The sequence below is a fragment of the Eschrichtius robustus genome, chromosome 11, assembly GCF_028021215.1.
Source record: "Eschrichtius robustus isolate mEscRob2 chromosome 11, mEscRob2.pri, whole genome shotgun sequence".
NCBI lineage: Eukaryota > Metazoa > Chordata > Mammalia > Artiodactyla > Eschrichtiidae > Eschrichtius > Eschrichtius robustus.
The window spans coordinates 25,096,293-25,110,100 of record NC_090834.1 but is presented as its reverse complement, the minus strand read 5'-3'; the positions used below and the strand labels follow the sequence as shown (position 1 = coordinate 25,110,100).

Sequence of the window (13,808 nt, the reverse complement as noted above, 5' to 3'; positions counted from 1 at the left end):
ATAGCAACTGCAGCTTAACTGGTGATTGGCAGTATCTCATGTGGACAGAATGGACACTTGCAGATGAAATATGAATAAAAGAACATTAGAAAAGTGGTCAATCTCAACCATTTCCACTCCTTTGCTGATCTGATAAAAGCAATGCATCCAATATGTGACAGGCAGAACGGACTTCAAAAGATTTTGCATGAAAAGTAATGACTAATGGGCATGGGATTTCTTTGGCAATAATAAAAATGTTTTGAAATTTTTAAAAAGGTAGGTGCATTGCCTCACCAACCTCTTCTGGCTCTCTCCCTCAGTGTGCAGGTACATATGCCCAGATGGCCCTCAGCTTAAAGCCTTCCCAACAAACACCTCTTCTCCCCTTCTTTTTGGTCAAGTGTCCGGGATATCAGCTCTTACTCAGTCTTTGATTCTAAGAACTTGAATTTCACCATCCGACTGAAATTACTCTAAGATCACCACTCTCCTCCAAATCCAAAGATGCTACTTGAGTCTCATCCTCCTTATACTCTTACCTACCTCTTTTTTATTGCACTGTTTTGCAATCTGAACATAAAGCTCATCAGAGAAAGCTCAGATGGTATAAAAATTAATCTTCTTCCAGTCTTAAGAAGTGAAAGAGATTTTTTAAAACAAAATTGGGATTATGCTTATAAATACCATTTGTTTCCAACTCTTCCACTTAACATTATCATCCTTCTCTAACCTAGGCATTCATACCACGAGGCTCTGGCTACCTTTTTTGTTCAATATCACTTTCTAAATTATGGACAAGATACCATTCTAGATGCTACATAAACACAACAACATAAATACTTCGGGTGTGATAAAGACTCCACAATGTACGCGTTCTAATTCATGGTGTTTTCTCTCCACCAAAAGAGGATAAAAATATAGACTACTACGACTCTCAGTCTTCTTGGTCTCCTTAGCTGGGCTTCCTCCAAGCTTCCTTCCAAACACACAACAAGTAACATACCTCATCCACGCTAAATCCTTCCTTTACAACCTCCTTCAGAGCTCACTTACACTGAGACGAGTTCCAATCTCCCCTGGTGCACAGGTAATCTTTATCCTGCCTTGACAATCTTAGCCACGTTTCTGACTTTTAATGCCACCTGGTATTCCCAGTTGTCTTTTCTTTCTCCACTAGACAGTAAGCTCTCTTACTATCAAGGAATTGTACATGAGAGTTTTTGGGTTTTGTTTTACATCTGCAGCTAACAGATTTCGGACATGCTCAGTAAGTACTTTCACTGTCACTACTTCTCGCTCTCCCCCAAAACCCATTAAATCTCTATCCTGTCCCTTCTTTGCACTACAGATAGTTTTACCTTCTCTCTAGTCCTATATTCCTCCATCTATGAGGATTAGCTTTCTAACTTTTTTGATCTGAGTCATAACATGATATATGTTTTCCATCACAACCGGGTCAACAAAAGTTTAACAAAACAATACCTGGGTAGGTACACTACATAAGACATACTCTCTTTTCTATTCTATTCCATTCCTTCTTTCTTCCTTTTATTCCTTCCTTCTTTTTAATGCTAGTGGAAGCCAACTGAATAGATTTCACCACCCACGGCTGAAAAATACTGACCTGCATACAAGTTAAGACACTAGGATGCCCAAATTTTTTCTAAAACCTAATGTGTATAAAACTGAGGTTATCCATCTTTCATCCAAGGTAACCCCTCTTCTCAATTCCCTGTCATACTGACAGTACCATGATTATTTCATTACCTTGGGTTTGTTGCTTAAAATTATTTTTCTCTCTCAGTCAGCTACCATTTTAGACCTATCATCTACCTCTCTGGTTGATTTGTCATCTCCAACGTGTCAGCTGTGTGTCCTTTTTATCCTAATCCAAAGCCATTACAAGCGTATCTTTCCAAGATTATCTGTTCTATAAAATATATCGCAGTTGGATTTCTTTAACAAGCCCCTCTGATACATAAAATTTAATTTTTATAAGACTTTTCAGCTACGTATCTATTAATAAAAGGTAGAGTTGTGAAGTGTTTTGGTTTGCAGTGCATTTCACATACATTATTTTATTTGCTTCTCCTACTCAAATGAGGAAATTACAGTTCGAAGGTATTAAGTGACTCACACAGATTCACTAAGTAGTTGGTGGCAGAGCCAAATCTTGAACCCAAATCTTTTTAATCTAAGCCCAACAGTTCCTTTCCCGACATACACATCTTCCTACCCCATAAAGCAAAAGACTTTCATTAGACTTCACTGGCCTTCAAAGCAGCTTTAACTGGCTCTCCTATCTCCTAGCCTCTGGGTTCTCCATCATCTACCTGATTTTTCGTAATGCAGCAAAAATCCTTTTACCAACTCACGATTTTGTCCAGCCACTATAGTGGCTGCCACATAAAACCAAAACTCCCCTTAAGGACTGCAACGATCTCTATTGATTTGCTCCTACTTAATTCTCTGCTAATTCATAGCTGGCAACAAATACAGAGCCTAGCACAGCAGACGTTCAATTGCTGTAGTTGACTATACTCTTAAATATTTTTTTAAATGATTTCTCTTACATCTCCAGCAGCACCCTCTCCTTTGTGCAGCATTTAAAATTTTAATACGATTTGTCCCAATATCCAGTCTGCTTTCACTGCTCTTCAATACCAATAATCCTCTAGCTAGATGCATCTCCTCCTACAGAGAGCTAGGTCCTTCCTCCTCTTATTTATCCTTATGTCCCTGGAGCTTCAGATCAAGTACTAGCTCTGCCACATCTTTTTCCAGACATTTAAACCAACCAAGACAATTTTTGCCTTTCTGAACAATTCTCACAATTATTACCTGTCTCCTTCCTTCTAGGCACTTATTCACATAGTACCTTTCAGGATTTCCTAAGTGTTTGAACAAAGTAAGTGGTTTCTCCCCAGCCATCTGAAAGCCTCTGCAGGCCTGGTATAACTTGCTTAAATGTATTTTCTTTTTCCTCTCAGCCTCCAGCACAGAACTCTGCACATCACATTCACAGCACACCTGTTTAATAAAGATTTCAAATAAAACCTCCATGCAGGATGAACCTTTTAAAAGAATATATTGAGTACCTACAGCATATTACCTGTTTTACATATGTGATTTTATTTAAGCTCACCAAAATCCGTAAGGGAGATGTCATTTTCTCCATTTTACACAGGGGAAGCAGGCTCAGAAGGGCAGCACCTTGCAGAATGTCAGTGACAGTGACCTCAACCTAGACCTGTCAGACTCCAAAGCTCTTGATACTGCCCTCCACCTACCACTGCCCCCTCACTTCCATCAGATCGGTCAGCCCAGAAGCCAAGCGAATTCACATTTGCTTGGCATGTATTCCAAGGCTATATGTATTCAAATTATCCTAACTTTAAAAAAGGATGAAATTCAGCCAACGAATATAAGTTATAGTCCCAGCTTCACCTGTGTAAATCACTTACCCCTTCTTAGACTCAGTTTCTATTTCAAGACCTAACATGATCTGGCCTTAGAGAATTGGTTTTTCTCCTCATCTCTGGCCACTTCTCCCCCAAGGTACCCAACACTGTTCCCCAAACGTGACTGTATATATTCATATCTCCGTGTGTTGGTTCTGCTGAATCACATCTTCTTCCTGTTCCATCCAGTGAAGGCAAACTGGTGCCCCATGCCCAGCTCAAGGGAGCCCCAAGCAGAGTTAACTGCTTCCTTCCTTGTGCTCCAATGGCATTTAATTCATGTCTCTATTTGTAAGTAGAGTATGTCTCTCCCCAACACTAGATGGTAAGCTCTAGAAGCAGAGGCAAATCTTACTTGACTTCATAACCCAAAACTGAGCACAATTCCTGAAACTATTTGACAATCACAAGGTTTCAGGAAGGTTCACTGAATTAAGGAAGTCAGGAATATTTGTTGTGATTCAACCAATGTTTGTTAAATAGTCAATCAACCATGCCTTAAAACGAGAAGAGCGTCTGTCCTTCCTACTTCACAGAGAGTTCTTTAAATGTTACCTGCTCACTCGCCCAACTACGCAAAGAAAGATTTCCCCCTGATAATCTCTCATAGCACCCTTCTCCTTTCCTTAGTTTTTAATCAGAATATATAATTATAAAGATGTGTATGAATTACTTTGCTAATGTCTATATTCCTCCACACTATTAGACTAGAAGCTCTATATAGGGACGATGTATGTTTAGGTAACAAGAATGATGTTATGTTTAGTCTACCACTGTATTCCTAGCACCCAACACCCAATAAGTGCTTGATAAATATTTACCGAATAAAAGATATGAAAATTAAAAGATATAATGCATATCAAACACTCTGTGAATTGTATAGTGATGATTAAGACACACTCACTTATTGGGATTATATATTCAGTTTATTCCCTCTTTGATAGCTAAAACAAAACCTTCAGTCTCTTCTCCAGTATCATATGCCTTTAGTTGGCAAACCTCTTCCTGCACCGCCAATAGGGCACTTATGTTTGACTCATTTGAATAATAATATCAATTACCTTATTTTATTCCAGTTTGTAATTTACAAAAAATATCAGCAGTGAGTGAGGCATATTAAATCACCTCAGATCTCACCTAAGATATTCTATAAAATAAAGGTCAAATAGCTTTTTCTTTTCAAAAATAACTTTGATTTTGATACATGGTTCTAATCTTCAAAGCACTGCACAACATTTACAAGGTACATGTTTAACACATTGTAACAATTAGCTTGCATTCTCAAGCGAGTGGGCCCAAGGAGACCAACACAGTTGCTACGGCAGGTCAGATGTTTGCATGGGCTCCTCTGTTACACGGGTTCCTTCCAAGGCTCTGGAGGGGATGGGGACCTGATGACCTGTTCTAACGGTCGAAAGCAAGAGAGTGCTGAATTTTCCTTAAAGAGGGCATTCAAAATTGTAGACCTTTTGGCCCCCATGAGACCCAGATGCATGCCTGTGCTAAAGGTTTTCAACCTCATAATGAGACCACTTTCTCTCTGAAGTATTCATAAACCAACAAGACACGCAGGCATATTTAAAAACAGATTTTAAAAAAATCTAGTTCTCATCTTTGAAGTAGAGTTCCTATTACATCCTTTTTTAAAGTCTAAAACAAGACCATTATGTCTGAATAATTATTTTTTCTAGACCCATATACACCCCTCTTTCTCCTTAATAAGCACAGCTCATGTGCATTTGAAAATATTCACAAGATCTCTACCAAGTAGGTGTTACTAATTTTCCCATTTCACAGAAGAGGAAACAGACTTAGAGAAGGGAACTGACTTGCCCAGGATCAGAGAGCTAATAAAGGATCCGTGTGCCTGGGATTTCACCCTAGGGCCCTAGGCCGCTGGCCACACTTAATCTCCAGGCTCTTTTACTCACAGGGTTCCTTGACAGCAGAAATTAGGTCATCATGGTGCTTTGTAATTCCCCACAGAGCTGATGATAAAAAGCTGGCACTCAACATATTTGATGAACTATTTAAGAGAATACCTATTGTAACCCAATCTCTAACAGTGTGATACCACTATGAATATTCCAAAATGGTGAGGTAATCAGACCTCTTAAGAAAGATACAGAATGGAAAACAGGGCCAGATGTTGCCAGGGTTTGCAGCTCCAAATCAAAGCTACTCAGGGAGGGAGAGTATCCAGTGGAATACAAGTTATGCAGAGGCCTTTCAAGTCATACCAGTGAGGCAATCTTTGAATTGAAAGGCAAGCATATTTACATATATCTGAGAGAAAACGAATGCCTAACAGGTTTATTAAAATCTTTTTTTAAATCAAAAACATACATACACAAGATAGACCAAATGTCTTGTCCTTCTAGTATAGTCCTCTTTGAGTGATTGCCTGGAAGCTAAATTAATCCTGCAGGAAGGGAAAAGTGTGTCTACCTAACTGAAAACAGTGAACTCAGTGGCTGCATGTAGACATGGCCTAACAGTGTAATGTAATGAAAGTGCCCGAAAAGCCGCCATTTGGCACCCAGGCCAACATCAAAAGGCAAGGCTCCTAATGAGGATCTTCAGCCAAGAGACAGCATTTCCACACCGTGAAATAAAAGAGTGTAATGGCACCACTGGAAACGCCAAATAATTTACGTCCCTCTACATCAGCAAATGGTTTTAAGGTTTGGCACCAAGAGGTAATAACAAAAAGGGCTAGAGTTGACATGCCTCTGACCTTCAGATTGACTTCTGCATTGTACTGCTCTATAGTAGTAAGTACATCTACCTGGATTACAAATAATAGTTTCACTACATTATTTTTCATATGAAAAACTTGGGATCTCACAGAGACCTATTCATTAGGACTCGGAGAGGTCCTTGGGCATTCACTCTTCCTAAGAGGCCGCCTCTGACAATATTGCTCAGAGACTCACCATTTTAAGAGATGTATAAAATTCTCCTCTGAATCGTATTATTTCTTCCTTTTTAACTAAAGGAATCTTAACCTTTAGTCTTCTTGATTCAAAGCTCAAAGAGCTATTATCATTACATGGCCTGTTGAGTCATGTTTTCAATTTTGTTTAATTTGTAACTCATTTTTAAGACTGGAAAAATGCTATGTATAATTTCCTGTCACTTCTTTTAATATTCCAAAAGTTTCTTAGCCTATATATCCGTTAGGTGACTAAACCGAAGAATTATCAGTTATGGAATTTACATTAAAATATTTATATTGACAGCATAAGACATGTGTGTGTTCAAAAGCTCAATACTTAAATAGTGCAGGAGAGCCTTTTTAAAACGCCTTTGTCTCCTCCCAGGGTGACGGTTCCCAGAAGACTGATGGGGGCAGGTGCCAGTCCCTTCTCTCCCCTCCCTGCCGATTGGTTCTGCTCTCCAGCACCACAGACCCAAGATCAGCAGGGAAAGTTCAAACCGCTCTTTAGCAACAGGTAGTCGATCACTTATTTTCCACCAAGACAGGAAGAACTGTCTGTAAAATATCTTTGGAGGTCTGCCAGCAGCACTGAAGCCCCTTTCAGTCTGGAAAGCAGCCCCAGTTCTGTAACTCTGAAGACCATAAATGTGGGGGATTCATCAAACTAATATTAAATAGAGGATTTGTCACCTTAAAAAATTCAGTGCTTGGATCAGAAATTCCAAAGTCTGTATTTCAAGCAGTGTAAAGTTTACAAGATGCTGTCTGTAATTTACAAAACTGAGTTCTGCAGCAAACAAAAACATCTGTCACGTCTAAAGATTAGTATTTGAATGACAAAATGGTGCTATTTTGAAAGGCAATTAAGATGTTGTTCCCTATGAAGAAAAAATATAGATATAGATTACTTACATTAAATGACATATTACCTATTTGAGGAAATCAATTAATGATAAATGTATTCCAAAGAAAAGCACTATGCAAAACTCAGAATTTGGGGTTCCAGTGACTAATTTTTCTCTCTTACTGCTGCCTTGACTAAGCACCTACAGTCCTTGCAAACAGCACACCCACACCATAATTTTTTTTTGGCAAACAATTAGTGCCTTAATTCTTGAACTATCACGCTGGAGAAACAATAGCCACTTAAATCAACAAACCCTCAGTTTAATCAATTAGCATAGAGTCTTAGATGAACCTCCTTTATTAAACATGCATGTGTCCTGCTATTTTCTGCTATTTTAATATTATTTTTTAAAAAACAGATCCTGGGTAAAGGTATCTGGAAAGAAATCATCAAGTTCAATGTGTTAGGGGAAGACAGGGGGAGCTTCTTGAAAACTGACTCTAAAAAACAATGTTAAGTGTTAGACTAATGAAAACTTAGCCCCAGTTGGTAGATCTTTAGAATCTTTGTAGTGGGAATAGCAACTCAAAAACTATTAAACAAATGACAGGCCAAACATCCACAATGTCTGGATTTTATTCTCTTTTCGTTTAATTCTGTTGAATTTTAAATAAAGTTTAGGTTTTTTTAAAATATTTTAAAATATGCTAATAGTTGTTGAAAAATAATTAACTTTTCGGTTTTTGGACAGAGCTGTAAAAGGTTTCCCACATTCTTAAATATGGCTTTACTACATTCCATTAAATTTTGTTCAGAAAGATACATTACTGATATTAAAATGAAAACCAATGAAAAAATATAGCTCACCATAACGGTATTCATAGCAAACTCTGCTGAAACATACTTTAATTCGTTTAGTAAATGATATTCTATATACTATAAATACAGTGCAAGCTAGCTTTTGGGTAGCAAAGGTGTTCTTTGTTCTTAATCTGGTGCTACTTGTTAGAAAACCAGTCCTGATCACTCCTTGACTCTTCCAAGTTAAACTGGCAGAGGATTATAAAATTATCAAATAAACATATGACTTAACAACCATTCCAGATAATTCCATCAAACAATTTTTCCACAAAACATCTAAAACTGCAGCTAGAATAAACTCAAATTTGCTGTGTAATTCCACAACGTTTCACTTTATTCCTAAGGAGCAGAAGACACCAAAATGACAGAGGGGCAGCAGACCTGATTCCTTTGGTATATTAAGGTGAGCACACCTTACACCTAAATTTTCATGTGCGCCCAGTGGAGCAGAGACTGAACAACCATTGTCCCTGGAGACGACAGAACACTGCAGGCCAAACAACAACAACAACAACAAAACGTATGTGTGTGTGTTTTCGTTTTTATTTTCGTCCTGACCCTTTGACTTGAACTCTACATTTTTTTTTAAACTATGGTAAAAACAATACTTTAATGGAAAATTCTCTTTGGAAAACCGCTCAACTTCTTTCTTTTGTTAAGCAACCTTGTATGTGTTTCCTCTTCTGCCTTCTTCCCATCCTCACGTTACTAGGGCCACGAACGAGGACGTTTTCCTTCCAGAAAACACCGGTCAGAATGCCACCCTTGCCTGGGCAGCCTTGAACATCCAATCTGGGATTCCCTGGGGATCCCAACACCAAGAGTTACACCCATCACGACGCTGGAAAGGGCGTCTGGGCGATCCCCCCTAAAGGCCTACCAAAGATCAGGTCTCTACCGTTACGCCCCCATCTAGAGGAGAGGACGTCCCAGACACGCCCCCCCGCGTGCAGGGCGGGGAACTCGCGCCCGGGAGTCCCACGGACACGATGGGAAAGGGCATGCCCGGGCGGGGTGGGTGGGGGCGAAGCTGACCCGGGGACTGCCGGTACAGAACGAGAAGCCCGCTGGGGTTGGCCGACCCCCTCCCCCTCCCCCTCACTGGGGGCCTCACCACCCCTCCAAGGCCCCGCCCCCAGCTTCGCCCCCTGCCCGCCGGTCAGCGCACGCGTGTCGGTGCGCCCAACCTCTGCGCCCTCCCAGGCAGCACGCTCCGGTCTGGACGGTTCCGCGGGTGTGTGTGTGCCAGAGGGGCGGGAGGGATGCTCCAAGTCGGCGTGAAGGAGGCACGAGTGGGGAAACACGGGCGGGCCAGACCAGGAGACCTCCCGGTAACCACCTCGACTCCATTTTATCTCCTCGGAAACTGGGCAGGCTGGGGACCCCGCCGCAGGGCGGGGTTCCTCCCGGCGGGGGGCGAGAGAGACCGTTACGCTGGAGCACCGGGAGACGGTCCTGGCAGCTCCCGACCGCCACCCGCGCCGAAATAAAAGCCTCTCGCGGCTTCCCGCCCAGCCAGCCTCTCTCTGATTGGTCGCCATGGGAGGGACCCGAGTTGGCCTGAGGCGGCGGCGGAGCGCGTCTCTCGTGCCGCCCGGGGAGGGGGCGCGTTGGGTGCTCTCCGGCCCGCCCTGCGTGCTCCCCGACCCAGGCTCGGCCGTCTAGGGCAGCTCCAGCGGCAGCTGGCAGAGGCAGCCACAACACAGACCCCTCCGCCCGGCTTTCCTCGGGCTCTTCCCAGCACACGCCCCCCACCGAGAATGTCTGCCCACCCCACCCAGCTCTCTCCGGTTCCTGCTCCTTTTCTTCCCCCTCCCCGTCCGTCAGCTCCAAAACGCAAATCCTGGGGTGGGGTGGGGCGGGGTGGGATGGGGTGGGGTGAGCAGCTGGAGGGAAGGGTGGGCATGCACGGAAGAATCTTCCAGGGAGGCCGGGATGGAAATACCCCAAATGAAATAAACCTCCCTCCCTGCCGCCAAGGTTTTATGGGCGGCGGCGCAGCCCCCGCAACCCGCGGCAGCATCACTACTGTCTTCCTCCCAGCTCCTATTGTTCGCACTTTGCCAGGGTCAGGAACCTCGCCCAAAGAAAGGAGACTGGGGCGAGGTGTTTCGGGCGGCTACCTGCCATTCTTCTCTCGCACCACGCAACATGGGGCTCGCGGTGCGTGTGAAGGCACACACGCGCACACACGCGCGCGCGCACACACCAGGCAACCCCGATCACGCCCTCCTCGCCCTCCGCCCCTCCGCACTTCCTCCTGTCAAAACGCGGCGCTCGATCCTCCCATCCCTCCTTGCTTCGGGCCGAGAGCCGGCTTTGCAACTAACCAGATATTTGGCAAATGAAAAACTAACGTCATACCGACGGGGGTGCAACAACGGCCACACAGCCCTGAGATTCTGCCCATTTCGCCCCATTTTTCAAACCGTTATTCGGCCGGGGCCGGGGGGAAAGGCGCAAAGGCGGCGAGCCCCACTTTATTAGACCCGGGGAAATAACGATCGGGGGCGGCTGCCCCGGCCTTATTGTTCACTCTTCGCGGAACCGGGGCTGACAAGCCCCTTCCCCACAGAACCCGAGCCTGTGCGGCTGCACCACCGGACCGCGGCCTCCCCCGCTCCGCCGCCCGCCACCCGCCTTCGGGGATGGAGCGCTGCCCATCACCGGCGCGGCCGCAGCGTCCCGGGAGCTGGCTGCTCCGCTCCCAGCGCAGCGGGCACACAAAGTGGGAAGGGCGGGCGCGCTGGAGGGGCGCCCGGCACTCGCTACGCGGGGAGGCTGCCCCGGTCCAGGCAGCCCGGGAGGGTTCGGGTGGGCAGCAAGGGCGACGCGCTCCTTCCTCAGCTCAACGAAAATGACCACCCTTAGCATTCCATGTAAAACCACCCCAAATAACAGCGTTCCTCGGGGAGAGGAGTGGGGGGAGGGTTCAATTAGCAAATCAAATTGCGAATATTAATTTTGAAAATGTACCTGCAGTTCCCAGGAAAAACAAAGTCCAGATGAGATCCTTAGTTTGCAGCATTGTAATCTGCTGGCCGGGAGGGATGTTCTTGCCGCGGTAAATTCTCTGCCCCCCCCCCCCGTGCAGCGAGTGTGGACAGCGGCAGAGCAACAGACCTAGGGGCAGACAATTGCCAGGCTGAGTATGATTATTTTTGCAGAATTGTTTCCTGCCAGCCGCCGCCGAGCTGCGTTCACGCGCTGATCGGAGAATGAGTGACAGTCCCAGCCTCAGCACATTCGCAACTCGGAGATCCTTGCGCTGGCCCGGGTTCGCTTTGATGGAACTCGGGATGGGAGCTGGGGCGAGGGTGAGAACCTCACTGTGTCCTTCCACCACGCCGGCCACAAATAGTGCCGAACATCAAGGAGGTAAGAGAGACAGGGGAGGCAGCTGCGGCCGCCTGCAAAACCCGGCGTGGAACTGCCGGAGGAGTCGGGCTCTTTCACAGGCAGTCTTCCAGGCAGAACTGGGATTTCTTCTTTTCACACTTCTCGCCTATGCCTCCGCGGTCCTTGCTGCCATCCAGCCTTCCTTAATCAGGAAGGTTGGATACTTTAATAACTAGTAAATAATAAAAGTAAAATCTTGGGTTTGTGTAGGGTTTCAAAGTTGTCGAATCCTTCATTTAGATCCTAAGATCCTTGAATTATAAGGATAGCCTAGGATTTAGTTGTTTTAAGTGCAGGAAATTAGAAATTTGGAGGAGGGGGATTGCTGTTGTGGGGTTTTGTTTGTTAATTTGTTTGTTTGTTTGTTTTATACTGGCTATGAAGTTTGCTCTCCCACAGAGAGGCAGCAGATCTCAGGGGAAGGAGGTGGGAAGCAACTTAAGTTAGAAGGAAAACGCAGATGTTTAGAAGGGATTTTCAGAAATAACTACAGGAAAATGTTTTCTTGTTTATAAATGCTGGAATCTGTGGTCTCTTTATAAAGATAACCAAGATTTTTTATGTAGGTTTTACGGTATAGGCACAATATTAAATAATATTTTCTTACAAGGGCATACAACCTCAATTTTTAAAGATTTTAATATAGAATATCACTGAGGTACCAACGCAAAGAGTTTCAATGAATCTTCCAGCTGTTATTTTAAACAGAAGAGGGTGGGGGAGCAAGGTGAAAATAAACATGTTTCAGCACCTGAGCAAGGTTTGAGTGTTTACAGAACAAAAGGTGAGGCAGAAAAAGGAGCTCACGGTGTCCTAGATGCTGGACTAGCCTACTAGCCTAGCACAGTGAAACCCTCCCAGAGGAAGGCTGCCTGTCTATGTTCAAAGCACCAGTGCACCAACATCACCATGCACTCCATTTGTCTTTAAAGGTCAGACTCTCCACTGCTGTATCACTCTTTAAAAACCCATTCTCTGCTGGCTAACCAGCCAGCCTCTGTTACTGGAGAGGCTGGCACCCCTCCCCCTCCCCTCCTGTATACTAAACCCAGGTGGGCCAAACCAACAGGCTGAAATACAGGGGCCTCTGAAAAGTACTTCCTCCCCCAAATCTATCTTTCACAACATTTATTTTTGTAATATTTCCCTCATACCAACTATAAATAATTTTAAAATACAGAGAAGTAGAAAGAATCCCACAGATTCCAGAGATACCCACAGATTTTCTAAGTCTTCTCTATATGCATATGATTTTTATCATTGACATAGTATAGCAGTGCCTAACGTCTCATTATAAGCATTTTTCCAGTTTGTTAAAAAGTCCTTTGAAATCCTTTATAGCTATGTAGTATTTCTTCATATTGATGGCTCTTCAATGGTTTCTCCACTGTTGGATATTTAGATTGTTTCCAGAGTTTAATAATATCAGTAATGTTTTTTGAACATCTTTTAATAAGTATTTATTGAACAACCACTGTATTTAGTCCTGTGCTGGGTACAGTGAATTATATAGTTGTTGGTGGTGTTTTTAATGGTTGCTGTATTTAGCATATTTGGCTTCAGACATGCTAACATGTAAAATTACCACATTGGCCTTGTAAATGTAAGTGGATAAATATATTAGACTCTTTCTTAAGGAAGAGGTTTTGATAGCAGGGAAAGATGGAGAGAACAGGCTTGAGGAGAAAGGGAAGAAAGTGAAGGTTGGGATACCCAAGATAAAATTTTTCTATTTCTAATTTTACCAAGAGTGAGAGACACAACCTTCTCTGCAAACCTCCCTCCCTATAGTGCCTATCCATAGAATTAAAAGATTCCTTAGTATTTTCTTCCCCAAATGTCCCTATTTTTAGTTTTTTAATGTAGGCAGGTGTGGAAGTCCTATCTTACTTCAGCATGACTGAACCCCCCCCAGCCCCTCCCTTCCCTGTGGGGCTGCTGCTCTCTGTTGTGATGATTCATTCTAGACTTCTGGCCCCCAGGCATTCCAGTCCACACTCCATGTATCTCTCCTGTGTTCTTTTAACAGGATCCATCACTTGTGTCCAATTCGTCAGCTCTCCACTTGTCAGTGCCCACATCTGTGAGCTCTGGGTGTCAATCCTTTCCTGGACCTCACTTTGAAATGAGACAAAACTGTGTCCCTCCCCAGACCTCTCTCCCCAGAGGGAGTCCCAGGCTGTCAGGCCCACATTAATGAGCATCTAGCGAGTGAATAGCCAGGGGACTGAAGCAGAGGAAGGAGACAATCAGGACTGTTTTAGAGATTGGAGCTTCCCTAATAAAGCAGAGAATGGGCTATAAAATCAGCCACAGC

General features: G+C 43.9%; 1 protein-coding gene across 5 annotated transcripts in view; it reads right to left on the bottom strand.

Annotated features, from left to right (window-relative positions):
- LOC137771449 (neural cell adhesion molecule 1) overlaps positions 1–11,215 on the bottom strand; it is a 315,820-nt gene extending 304,605 nt beyond the window's left edge. For all 5 annotated transcript variants that reach the window (XM_068554810.1, XM_068554812.1, XM_068554811.1 and 2 more), the window contains exon 1: positions 11,069–11,215. In XM_068554810.1, coding sequence (XP_068410911.1) covers positions 11,069–11,120 — 52 coding nt within the window. In that variant the 5' untranslated portion in view covers positions 11,121–11,215. The remainder of the gene's footprint in view (positions 1–11,068) is intronic.
- Positions 11,216–13,808: the final 2,593 nt, after the last annotated feature.